Source organism: Grampus griseus (assembly GCF_964374135.1).
Source record: "Grampus griseus genome assembly, chromosome: 2".
NCBI lineage: Eukaryota > Metazoa > Chordata > Mammalia > Artiodactyla > Delphinidae > Grampus > Grampus griseus.
The window spans coordinates 105,245,382-105,259,070 of record NC_139018.1 but is presented as its reverse complement, the minus strand read 5'-3'; the positions used below and the strand labels follow the sequence as shown (position 1 = coordinate 105,259,070).

General features: G+C 35.5%; 1 protein-coding gene and 1 pseudogene across 5 annotated transcripts in view; one reads left to right on the top strand and one right to left on the bottom strand.

Moving 5' to 3' along the window:
• The window catches only part of VPS13C (vacuolar protein sorting 13 homolog C), a gene marked incomplete at both ends in the record, with an annotated part of 174,469 nt that overhangs the window by 91,525 nt on the left and 69,255 nt on the right, over positions 1–13,689 (top strand). For all 4 annotated transcript variants that reach the window (XM_082681146.1, XM_082681145.1, XM_082681148.1 and 1 more), the window contains 7 exons: positions 736–844; positions 6,486–6,622; positions 8,320–8,476; positions 9,428–9,507; positions 10,003–10,062; positions 10,768–10,924; positions 12,709–12,825. In XM_082681146.1, coding sequence (XP_082537272.1) covers positions 736–844; positions 6,486–6,622; positions 8,320–8,476; positions 9,428–9,507; positions 10,003–10,062; positions 10,768–10,924; positions 12,709–12,825 — 817 coding nt within the window. The remainder of the gene's footprint in view (positions 1–735; positions 845–6,485; positions 6,623–8,319; positions 8,477–9,427; positions 9,508–10,002; positions 10,063–10,767; positions 10,925–12,708; positions 12,826–13,689) is intronic.
• On the bottom strand, positions 1,749–4,446 carry LOC309839404 (intraflagellar transport protein 88 homolog; annotated as a pseudogene). The gene is made up of 2 exons: positions 3,610–4,446; positions 1,749–3,281 (listed from the first exon to the last, which is right to left on the bottom strand). The product of its transcript is annotated as an intraflagellar transport protein 88 homolog (transcript).

Below are 13,689 nucleotides of genomic sequence, written 5' to 3'. Positions count from 1 at the left end.
GTCCCAGAAAAAAACTTTCTTATTGAAAGTTCAGACTCTGAAGACTTTCTCATTATAAATCTAAATGAAATGTGGAATTTTTACTGATTGTTGTAAGGAAAATTTCAGTGTGATACTGTCCAACAGGATCTTTATTAATTTTAGTAGAATTTAATCTTCAGTTAAATGTTACTTAGCTTTTAAATTTGTTATGTGTACACGTTAGCAGTGATCTGTTTGTAAATTATTTATTAGTGTATTATAATTATAGCTCATTCTATATATTATATACATACTCTTTTATTTTAGGGATATCTGAGTACCCCTCAGATAATTATAGCATTGAGTGAAATGCCGATTTTTCATATTGAAGGTGGCATTTTTATTACGTTGAAATTGTTATTGTTTAAAAAGTAGAATTTATGTGTGTTCTGAAAGTCACTTATTAAAAAAAGTGATCTGATTTCTTTAATAATTATTAACTTTCACTAAGGGTCATATTGGTTAAGTAGATGAAACTAATATTGACTTGTAAATCACATTGTTTTTCTCCAAACACTGTCTTATATTTGAAAATGAAATTTTTAACATAAGTAGTGGAATACTTGAGTGTACAGTGATTATATAATTTTTTAGTCAATGTTAAGAGTATCCTGTCCTTAGTGTTTTGTTACTAAGGATTTGTTTTCCATATTAAAATTGTTTCATTTTAAAATGAAATATCTTTATCTTTTCTTGGAACATCATATTTCACAGGTTAATCTAAATCAAGAAGATCTTAATCTTTTATTTCGAATACTAGCAGAAAATCTTGGTGAGGCTACTGAAGACTTGAGTAAAGTGAAACCAAGAGTGCAAGAGACAGGTAAGAGGTTGACAGTAGGTGGTGTAATAAATGTCTTTTTACAATTTTGTAGGGGAGACAAACAATAAAAATGAAGTAAACAAACATATATTTACAAATTGCGATTTGTATTACCAAGAAAACAAATAAGATGCTATTGAATAAAACCATAGTTTGCTTTTAAGTTGAGTAAAGTCAGTTATTTCTAAGTTGCATGAGTTAGGCGGAGGCCATAAAGAAGGTGAATTCTGGAAAAATTTTTGAACTTGGCATGTATAGAGAAAAAAACATTTTAAGTTGGCACTAGGCTATGTAGCATACTTGATCTGACTTTTTTTTTTTTTATTTTTTGCGGTACGCGGGGCTGTCACTTCCGTGGCCTCTCCCGTCGCGGAGCACAGGCTTTTTTCCGGGGGGAAAAACCTTTTTTACAGTATGTTAATACATATAGTAAAGTGTGCAAATCTTCAGTGTACAATTCAGTGGATTTTTATATATGGCTACACCAGTGTAATCACCATGATTAAGATATAGAACATTTCCAGCACTGCACCCTAGAGCTCTCCCTATGCCTTTACCTATCAATACCAAACACCCACCCTGACCCTGAAGCCACCCAGAATTAAGTACCATTCTGATTTGTAATATCATGCATTAGTTTTGCCTCTTTTTGAATTTCATATAAATGGAATCATAGAGAATTTACTTTCATTTTTGGCTTCTTTCTTTTTTTTTTAATTTTCACGTTTTTATTCCATTAAAAGCGAAACAAAATCTAAATGCATACTCATAGAACAGAATACACTTATTTAAAGTTTTGACAGTGTGCAAAATTAAAGTTTGGATAATTAATCCAAACTTTAACATGAGTATTCTCTTGTAAGGTGATTTCTTTCCTTTAATAAATAATATATTAAAATATATATTATTCTGGAAGCAAATCATCTCCTGTTCATCAGCAGAATCTTCCTCGTTGACTCTCTTTTTGGCTGTGGTTTTGGGTCTTTCTATTTGCGGGCCAAGCGGATCCACATAGGAGGCATCTAGCTCCTTGTTACTGCTGCTCTCATTATGAGGCTCTGAGACCTGTCCCAGGCAGGTCTCAGAGCTGGGCGTTGAGCCGCTTGCCTCTGCTACTGGAGCCACAGTTCTGGCCACTGTCACTGCCAGCGCTCCTGTCTCTCTTGCCATGGGGACCCCTGCTGCCATCCCTGCCAGACTTGATGCGCTGTTCCCTGATTTCTTTCATTTTTTCCAATCTCTTGAGTATTGTTGCATATTCTTGAACTTCTTTTAATCGAGTATCTGTGCAGAGATGTACCAAGAAACATAGACATTCAACATTTTCTGGAAAATTTCTGTGAATATCTTTGTAAGTATCTAATGCTTTTTGGTAGTTACCACTTCTTCTAAAACAACTAGCTACCATCAGCTGCCATTTCACCTGTGTAGGCTGTATAAGAGAAGCTCTTTCAAAGTACTGAATGGCTTTTTCACAAAACTGGGTTTCAGTGTAATAGGCTGCGAACCACCTGTTGACTTCAGTGTTGGACGGGAAATACCTATATGACTCAGAGTAATATTGGGATGCTTGGGATTTAGCCCCCTCAGTGTCATATAATCCTCCCAGTTTAGACAAAGCTCTGGAGTCAGTTGGAACAACACTGATCAGCTGCATTAACCATTCCATAGCTTGATTGGGATCTTCCATTAATTCGTATACACTTGCTATCTGGTAAAGGCCTTGGGTGCTGTCTCTTACGATTGTGTGAAGTTTCAGGAGGCAGACCAAAGCTTCATCAAGCTGGTTTAGCTTCTTATAGGTAAGGCCAATATTATAAAGTGCTTTAGTACAAGAAGAATCATTTCTTAGAGCCTCATTTTAGAATTCAGCTGCCTTCTCATAATCACCATTTGCAAAAACTGTATTCCCTTTATGAGTAAGAGCTGACGGATTATATCTGTCAGAGTTCACAGCTAAATCTGCATAGCTACCGGCTTCTGCAAATTCATTTTCCAAATAATACAGGAATGAGAGGTTGGGTGCAGCTGCACTCTTCACTCTACTGTCCTTTTTTTCAAACTTTTTAAAGGTCTCTACAGCTTGATTAAAATGCTTTTGTCTCAGGTATGTAATTGCGTTATTTCCAGATCATTTGCCAGCTCTACATACTGAGAAGCTTTCACAACTTCAACACACCAATCATAACCTACAGCAAAAGATGTTTCAATTTCAGGAGCAATGAGTTTTGTAACTGTCATGATGTATTTTTCTGCCATGTCTTTCCTTTCACATTCCATTTGCCTTAGATGATCATTTTTTATAGATTCAATCACTAAATTAGTATGTGGGTCATCACTTGGTGAAATGTATTTATCATCATCATCAGTTTCTAATGGAACAGCAATCAAGTTTTGGAATGCCTTCTTTTTTTCTCGATCTCCAACAGCAAAGTAACTAAGAATTAGGTTGAAGCCTGCCTTCAGATTTGGTGCCATACTCATTATGTGCTCAAATAAATTAATGGCATCTGAATACTGCCCAGGTTTTTGTGTGTGTGGTTTTTTTTGCGGTACGCGAGCCTCTCACTGCCGTGGCCTCTCCCGCTGCAGAGCACAGGCTCCGGATGCGCAGGCTCAGCGGCCATGGCCCATAGGCCCAGCCGCTCTGCGGCACGTGGGATCCTCCCGGACTGGGACACGAACCCGTGTCCCCTGCATCGGCAGGTGGACTCTCAACCACTGCGCCACCAGGGAAGCCCTGCCCAGTTTTAATAAATGTTAACTCCAATGTTCTGCATAATTTTAATCCTCATTTCTTTATGGACACTTGGAATTTGATCTAAGGCTATTTGGTAGAATTTAATGGCTTTGGAATAATTTCTTTGCTTTAAATAAATATTTCCCATATTCACTTTCAACCGTCCTGCATTGCTAAACATCTTATTTTTCACTATAACTTGATAGGTGTTTGGTGCTTCAGCATACATTTCATTAGCTGAATATTGACTGGCCAAGTTGAAAAGAACTGATTAAGTTAAATCCAAATTGATGTTTTCTGGACTTGTAAACTTGTTCTCCTTGTTTCACCAGGACTCTCTCTTTTCTTCCTGCATCTTTTGCCTTTTCTAAGGCCAATTTTAAGTCTCCACGACAGTTAGCAATACAGCTTTCTTCTACTGACTCATTTACTTTCTTCTCCACTTGTCTCATCTTTTCTTCTCGGCTGTCTTCGTTCCTGGCCTCCAGGGGCGGTGCAGGGCCCCACGACTGACCGAGGGGGTCGAACGCAGAGCCTCTCAAAGCTGCTTTGGTAAAACTAGCTGCCCTCACTGCTGTCATGGGTCTAGTAACTCCATCCTGAAGAGCCCCTGCATTGGTCTTCCCACTGCTGATGCCAGGGATGTCTTGGACCCATACCCAGTAGCTACAGGTCTAGCAACCGCTGTGCTTGGTATTTTAGCAGTTACGGGAGGTCTTCTGCCATGACTAGTTCTCAGAGCTTGCTGAAAAGCTGTGTCATTCTCCAGTTCCTCGGTATCATAGGTTGGATTGTAGTCATTATAGCCAGACTAAAGATCATCTTCATCTGTCTCTGGGGCGAGGTATCCATTTTGCATCATTTGTACCTCCGTGAGAGCGGGCCCGAGCTCGTGCCTCCGCAGAGCCTTGCCGGGGATTTCGGAGCTTCGCGTGACGAACTCAGGGTCCGGGGCTTGAGGGCCGCGCGCGGCTTCCGGCGGGCTGGGGGTGTGGGCACGGGCCGGGGGCAGAGCCCCTGCGCCCCGTCCCCACGGCCCCCTCGGAGGGCGGTAGGCACCCACGCCGCCCCGAGCCCTCTCCCCCCTCGCGGCGAGGGGAGCAGCGTGACCACGAGCGCGGCGGGGCCGGCGCGGCCTTTCTGGGGCTCAGCAGAGAGCTGTGCGGCTGCAGCGCTGCCACGCGCGGATCCCTTGGCTTCTTTCAACGTTTTGTGGGATTCATCCATGTTGATGTCTATAGCGCTAGTTTGTTCTTTTTATTCCTGTTTCCAGTATTTGACTGTCATGAGTAAAATTGCTATGAATGTCATTGTAGTCTTTCGGCACACTTATATACTGTTTTCTTTTGGACATATAGCTAGGAGTAGAATTACCGGGTCATATGTTAGCTTACATTTCGCTTCAGTAACTTACGCCAGGCTATACTGAACAGTTTTCCAAGTTGTTGAACCAGTTTACTTTCCTACTAGCAATGTATGAGAGTTCCAGTTGTTTCACATTCTCACCAGTACTTGCTATCCTCAGTCTTGTAAAATTTAGCCATCCTGGTGGTTATATAGTAGTATCTCTATGTTTTTTATTTGTTCCCTGGTAACTAATGAAGTTAAAAACCTTTTCATATGCCATTTGGATGTCCTCTTTTATGACATGATCATTCAAGTCTGTTGACCATTATTTTTACTGAGGTATGGTCTTTTTTCTAATTGGTGTATAGGAGTTGTTTATTCATTCTGGTTAGGAGCCCTTTGCTGGTTATATGTATACATGTTAGTGTATGTGTAGAAATATCTTCTCCCTATCTGTGCTTTACCTTTTCACTCTCTTAATAGGTTTTCTTTTAATAGAATTAGTTAATTTTAATGAATTCTAATACACAATTTTAAAAAATGATCAGTGCTTTTTATTTCCTATTTAAGAAATCTTTGCCTGTTCCAGGAATTGTTTTCTAGAAGCAAAATATTTGGTAGAATTATTTTCCCTCAATCACATTATGTTTGGAACAGTGCTGAAATAAGGTGATAGTTAAGAAACCTTGCCCTATGCATTGCTTTCTCAAAGGTAATAATTAACAGCAGTGGTTTTCCATATGGAAAACACTAGACAAGGTACTGAATCTGTCTGGACCACAATTTGCTCATATGTGAAATAAGGACAATGTAAAGGTTTTACCTTAAAGTGTTGTTATAAGAGTTAAATGAGATAGTCTGTGAACGTCTGTTAGCACAACATCCAACACAGAGATTAAGTACTTTGCAAGTGATAGCTATTATTAGTGTTGTGTATTACAGTTTAGAAAGCAATTTTACTGCATTTCAGGATGCGTGAATTTCAGGACAACAGGGTCATATTCATATGGTTTTACTTTTGATTCTTGGTATGGTGTAAGAGGCTTTAACTCCCCCTTCCCCCGCTTCTTTCATATCAAGCCTTAGCTCTTATTATCCTCCTTATGATGTAACCATATCAAACTCCATTCTGTTTGCAAAACCTATCCTGATGTGTTATCTCTCTGTGGTTTTCTACTACCTCTTATTTTATTCTTCTCTGTGTGAGGAGCTCCTTCAGTTCTACTTGAATTATAACTCTCCTATTAAGACTTTCTTGACCTTCTCATGACAGTGTCATGCTTAGTTCTGTGCTTTCTACGTACTTTATCTAGAGACTATTAACATTTGTCCATTTAATGTGACTAGGTGGGGCCTTCTTATTTTGTTTGTATTTTAAGTATATATGTTTCTTCTACTAAGCCATGAGCTTTCTAAGGGCTAGAGCTGTGTATGACTGATTTGTGGATTTTCAATGCCTGAACCAAGTCCAGAGTACTTGTATAAGTCCTTGTTGAGTATTCATGTAAGAAATGTGTGAATAGAAGTGAATGAATTTCTTTTAAACATCTTTAGGTGAAACTAAAGAGCCACTTGAAATCTCTACATTAAAACAAGATATGCATGTTTCACAAGATAGTTTAACAGCTGGAGTGGAAGAAATTAGATCTGTAGACATCATTAATATTCTGCTGAAATTTGAAATCAAAGAGGTATGTAATTTTCATCTGTTTTTATAAAATGAGGTGGATAAATAATGGATATTTGGAATTACCTCTAATAAAGTAAACTTGTAGATTATTGATATGGATAGAAAAAGCTTACAAAGGCTGTTTGTAATTTGTATGTAGAAATGTTTAAAAATTTGAGAGTTTGCTAAAGATGAGTTATATTTGGGGGATATAATATTTACAGAGAAAATGGTAATATGCCCTCTAAAAGGCTTTTCAAATGATTTTAGGACAGTTGGAATGTGGCCTGCTTTGGATTTTATATAGGGAAGGCAGGAAAGGGAAAAATGACAGAGAAATTCTTTGCAAATTTTAGAAACCATTAATAGAATAAAACACAATATGCCTACATTTAAAAAATGTTATATTACTATTACCTGCTTTCCATCTGCAGATTCTTAAGGTAAGGTTAAATGAATTTTCCTCTTCTGTGTTCACACACATAACAGATATTCATTGCATGTACTAAGTGCTAAGGATACAGAAGTAAAAGACATAAACTCTGAACTCAAACAAGAAAACAATTAAAATTTTTGTTAAGTACTTCCATTAAAAATGTGCCCAGGGAGCTTGTGGCAGTGATGGTAGGAAGAGGGCATCTAAGCAGTCTGAAAGAGTCAGGGAAGATAACCTGGAAGAAGTGAGATTTAGTTGAATTTTTAAAGAAGAAGAAGATACAGTCTGAGGAAAGGAGTTTAGGAAAGGGGCTGGGACAGGGTAGAAAGAGGGGCAGGCACACACGTGTGTATGTGGGAAAGCATCGCGGATACAGGGACTTAGAAGAACTTTCTCCAAAATCCCTTCATTGTTAAATAGCTACGCAGAGGTTATGTTCTATCTTTGAGTCAAAAATAATAAACTTTTAAACAAATGAGTGCTACTTTTTTGATCTGAAATACATGTTTTGAAACTAACTTCCTTCATGCTAAACCTCTGCTGTTTTTCTGGTTAATGTTACAGTTATTGAAGCTTTTTAGGCTTTGATAATTGAAACATTGATAAATGAATAATTCTATTTGCAGATGGGTTTCATTAACATATGTACATATAAAACCTGTAAGTCCTTTTTAATATTATTTGTAATACATGTAATTACAGTTCCCTTCCCTTAGGACAGTGATTAGGGTGGGGGGAAGCAATTTGCATCCTCCCCTCAAGCTGATAATCAGCATTATCTGAAGACATTTTTGGTTGTCACTATCCAGAGAGAGAGTGGGCTACTGGCAACCAGTGGGTAGAGGCCAGTGATGCTACTAAACAGCCTACAGCGCATGGGACTACTCCCCACTGGAAAGAATTATCCAGCCCCAGATGTCAGTGGTGCCAAGGTTGAGAAACCTTGCCTTAGGAGTAGTTTAAAAATTGACTGTTTATCTCAGACTTTCAGATCTAGTCTGACACCATCCATCAGACTAGGACTTCCGGGAATTAGGCAGAACAACTTTTTTTTTTCATAACTATCTTGAAATCCATTAAAATACAGTGACAGTGCTTTAAAAGTCTGAACAAGTAAGTGGGCCTTCCAAAGTAAATAACCCTAGGTAATTTCCAGGCACAAATAGAAGTGAACATCTTTACGCTGTGTGAATATTTTGATAATATCATTCCGGATGATTATTAAATTAACTTCAGTGTATATTAGTGAAATAGTTTGTGGTAATAATGGTACCTTTTTCTAGGTCGTGATTACTTTGATGGAAAAAGCAGAAAAGAAAGGAAGGCCTTTATGTGAACTAAATGTCCTGCAGCTTGGACTGGAAGCTAGAGTTAAAGCCTACGACCTGACTGCTGAAGCTTATCTAAAAAAAATTAGTATGCAATGCTTTGAGTTCACTGGTAAGTGTGAAGTATAGTCTCTGTAAATTGTGCATGTAATAGGCAGATGGTCACTACCTTTTTATCAACAGGAAGCATATTTATTAGTGTCACCATAATTATTTAGTTTAAATTTATTACATTAATATGAAGTAATTTGATAGTTAAAATTCATTATGTAGTTATTTATCATAAAGTAAGTCTATATCTAAATATTTAGCAGAAAGTAGAATATATCTAAAAGAAAAATGAGGCATATGTCTTCAGTACATAACACTTCAGTACTTATGAAAAGCAACATAACATTATAACTGTGCTCTGAGAACAATACCCAGGTATAGAGCCCAGGGACCCTTTTTGAAAGGTGAGTTAATTTACTAGGGAGTAACTTTTTTTCATTGGTTTTTTATTTATTTTAAAATTACATAAGTTTTTTATTTGTGTTTAATGACATTAATGTATACTTGTGAAAAATAAAAATTAAACAACCCAGAAATATATAGAGGAAAAATTTAACATCACCTTGTAGTCTCTTCAGCCTTTCAGATTCACTTTCTAAATTGCACCAAGCCAACTTTTAAAGTTGGTATGGGTGTTTAAAGTTATAGGAACTCTATGGGGTAACTTTAAGTAAAGCAAACTTGTATTGAGAATAATCACTAGTTTAAGTATTTTATAGCTTTGTCCTTTATTATGATTTGTTCAAATAAGTAATACCAGTAGTACCAAATGTTATAGCGTTTATAATTGGCCAGTGCTGGTTTTTTTGTGTTTTTTGGAGTTTCTTTAATTTTTTTTTCAAAGCCAGCTTTATTGAGATACGATTTATATACAGTAAATTCACCCTTTTTAGCGTACAACTCTGAGTTTTGACAAACATATATTTGTGTAACTGGCTGGTCTATTTTTAAATACATTTGAAATGTCTAAACGACTTAATAATGAATCTACCCTCTTTTTTTTCTCTTTTAGACTCTAAAGGAGAACCTCTTCACATTATTAACTCTTCTAATGTAACAGATGAACCCCTTCTGAAAATGTTATTGAAAAAGGTAGTTTCATTTCTAGGATTCTTTAATATTTGCATATATGAAATTATGTCATCCCCCTGTATATAATATCTTGGTTTTCTCCCCTAAAATTTTTCATCCTAAAACTGGTTAATTATAGTGATTTATGCAAGCATCTGACAATCCTGGATAATTTCAGTAAACTTCTGAGTTAATCCTATGTTTTTGAATAAGTAGATGTATACAAAGTTCCATTGTAATTTGAAGCAAAATCTATTATAATCTAGATACACTGACAGTTTCCCCTACCTTTAGCATTTCCTCCCACATAGGATAAGGAGTTCGGGTTTTTGCTTCTGTAGAATATAAGAAATGCTTATGTGGTCATGTTTTTGGCATGTTCTTCTTTGCCTTTAAGAAATATGTTTATAGTGTTTTCATAGCATACTTTGAAAAGTAAAGAATATATATATATTTTTTCAGTGTGTGAATTTTTAGTGTTTGCAACCCAGTGGCTTTATCCTCCATTATTTGTAGGCGGACAGTGATGGACCAGAATTTAAAACCATCCATGACAGTACCAAACAAAGACTTCAGGTAAATCTTTTCTAATTCACTATAAGGTTAGATTATAGTAATGATTAAATCTAGCTTCAAAGCCATCTTCAGTTGTGAGATTGTGAGCCCTAAAATTAGAATAAGGGTGGTAATAATAATAGGTTTAATTTTGTAGGTAAAAGAAATGGATGGAGAGTTGAAATAAAGTTATTACAAAAGTTGATTTGATTTCCTAAAAGACTCCTTGTTTCCCAGATATAAATTAATGATTCCTTGTTGTACACAAATGAAATATTTTTTAAGGAAATTTTGTTCACTATGGTTATTTGGCATAGTGTTGATGGAAGCATTAAACATTTGAATGAATTGGCTTTAGGATTAGGAAAAAATTAAGGGTAAGGCTAAAAGTATGGCTCAGTACAGACATTGGGTCACCATCCATTTGAGCATGCATAGTCTGTCTTGGGACCATCTGTAAGGGGACCGACCAACCTAAGGCTGATAATACTTCTTGTATCCTTACTTAAAGCCTATCAAGTTCCATTGAGGTTAGAATTATTGTTGGGTGTGGGAGTGGGCAGTGTTGGTTTATTGTCTGGTAAAGGTTAACAAAGTAATAGTGAGTTCTTTCTCAAAAAAGAAGTCCTTAGTTGAACTATTCTTGTGCTACTTGTATATGTTGAGGTTTGACATAAAAATGTTTCCATATCTGAAATCTGCCTCTCTAATTGTTCATTATCTTAGGTTTCATTTTCATCCTTAAACTTAGTTCTTCATTTGGAAGCTTTACTGTCCTTCATGGATTTTTTATCATCTGCTTTTCCATCCTCTGAACCTTCTAAGAAGGAATCGGAGCTGAAGCCACTTATGGGGGAGTCCAGAAGTATCATTGCCAAAACTGGTATTAACTTTTGAGTCATGGTTTAATACTTTCTGTCTGAACTTTAATAATCATATAATAACATGTATTTTCAAGCTAAGATAACTGTTTATCACCTTAATGTTTTAGCTGCTTTGACAGATGAGGTTGATTTCAAAAGAAAGCAGATTTTATCCCTATGGTATAGTAGAGTAATTTACTGAGAGATTTTAAATAAGTGTTTAATATTTATCACGTATTTATATTTGATTTCACTGCCTAGCTTTTATGTAAAATAAAGTTGTATATACTTTGCATTGATGTCTCTGTAACCTTCACTCCAGTGAAAGTGAGGAAGTAATTAAAATATGAACACAATCATGCATAGTAACAAAGGCCCATTTCAGTCAGTCAGTTAAAACTACCTGGTGCTCAACAGTTTTCAGCTTTGCAAAACCCAAAAGGAACAATCTCATGGAAGAGACAGACTCACTTTGGTTTCTAAACAAAACTGTATTTAAGTCGCATAGAGATATGGGCACATGCCACAATTTGTGCCGTGAAATATTAGATGTGGTATAGCGTGAGTGAACATGTGCCTGTTTTTAAGCCAAGTATCATTTTAATTATTTTTCTTTCATGTCATATGATGTGAGTATCTAACATCAGGTAATTTAATTTTCAGACCATTACCGAGTTGTATTATATCTATATTACTGGCATCTTTAAAGTTAAAACTGTTAGTAATATTAGATCTGATACAAGGATGAGATTTTTTTTTTTTTAACCAGGGAGCAGAGCAGTATTTTTGCATTAAACTAGAGTAAAAGAGTTTTACCTTCTTCATCTTTAATGTACTTGTTACATTAATATCCACGGAAATACTTACATAACATATACATACATACACACGCACATGCACACAGTTGAATAAATGAAAAAGCAATGTTTAAGCTCACAATAAACTACAAAAAATAGTAATCCAAAGAAACAATCTTCTAGTTATGCCAAATAGCTATTTTTTATGGTTTGATTTTGCTACTTTAAATCTTAAAGGAAAAAAAAAAAAACCCTTTTATCATCTCGGTGATTAAGAACTGATGTCCCCATACTTTTACAGTTTTATAGGAAAAAGTGTTTCCTCCAGTCAAGACAAATCTCTAGGAAATTATATCTTAAATTTATCAATCAGGGCCTAGACTAAAATAGATTAAGAGAATCCATTTGATTGTGATTTTTATACACGTGCACAGACACAAATACACATTATAAAATAATTTTTTGTTTTTCCTTAACTTTAGCCCTTTATGTTCATCTCTTATAGAACTTTTTTTAGGATTCTTCATGGAGAAACATAATATAATCTAGGGAAGTTGTCTCTATAGTTAATAACATGTATGTGTCATAGTTAATAATACATATTTTACTGTCATCACTATTTCAATTTTTCATGAAATATTTTTCTTTGATCTAATATATGATATGAAAAGGAGTTCCAAATCAAAATTTAGCTCTAATGGAATCTTAGAATTCTAATATAGGGGGTTTCCTTTTTGTCCACAAGAAAAATTATAGTAAAGTTTCCATCTAGCAAAATTACACTTATAAGGTGCTAGTAAACGTTGCCTTTATTTTTAATTTGGATGGAAATATGCTACCTATGTCTGATTGACATTTAAAAATAATATTAATTATATGTAATCTTAATGGAGACCTTTTTGGTTCTTCATAGTTCATAATGTACTTTTATTTTAGAAATTTTGGGATTATTTTATGTTATATCATCTTTGCACTTTGCTAATCACTAGGATTCTATTACTTTTCAGTATCCAGCAACACTTCTCAAGATGATGTGTTTGATTTAAAGGTCATAGCTGAATTAAATGCATTTAATGTCTTTGTCTGTGATCAGAAGTATAATATTGCAGATATTAGAATACATGGTAAGTAACTTTTTCCTGCTGTAGGTATTTCTGTTTCTTTACATAGACCTTCAGGAAGAATGAGCTTGTTGCACGGTAGATTTCTCATGAGTCGTCTTTTGGTTTACTTATATTGAAGATTCTTGCAAACTTCTCAAAGATGTGCTTTGAAGTGTTAGAAGTAAATTTGGTATGATTCATGACTGATGTGAGACATTCCTTATGTTTAAAAAATTTTTCAGAATAAGTCTAAGGCTTAATCTCATGTTCTGTTTGCATTTTCAGAATAATATAACTTTAAACTGAGAAATGAATATTATAACATCTCACTGAGTAAAGAAAATGTCATTATCCTGTTTCCCTTGTCTTTTGTGCTTATATAGCATCAGGAAGAGAAGTTTCTAAAAGAAATTTTGTAAGCTTTACTCATCATCAGCCTCATATAAAGATGAGTTCATATTATACCATGGGTTCTGGAGCCAGCCTGCCAAGGTTCAAATTTTGGCTCTAACACTTACTGGCTGACCTTGAGCAAATTAATTAATGTTTCCGTGCCTGAGTTCCCTCTTCTGTAAAATGGAGATAGTTATAGTAATTATTCATGGGATTGTTATGAGGATTAAGTTTACAAATTTACATGTATTAAGAAAAGTGCCTGGTACGTACATAATAAGCAGTTAACAAGGGGTTAGAAAATCAGTTCCATTCAACAGATGTTACTGAGCATCTGTTTATGCATAGCATGGTAATGATTTAGGTTCATTCTTGGGGCTTAGCTGTAGGCATTCTCTCATTCACTCTGAGGAGTGGTTTTAGAAATCATTCCTTTAGAAATTATGAGAATGACAAATATTTTTTTGGAGAGAAATGTTAAAAGATTGTGTT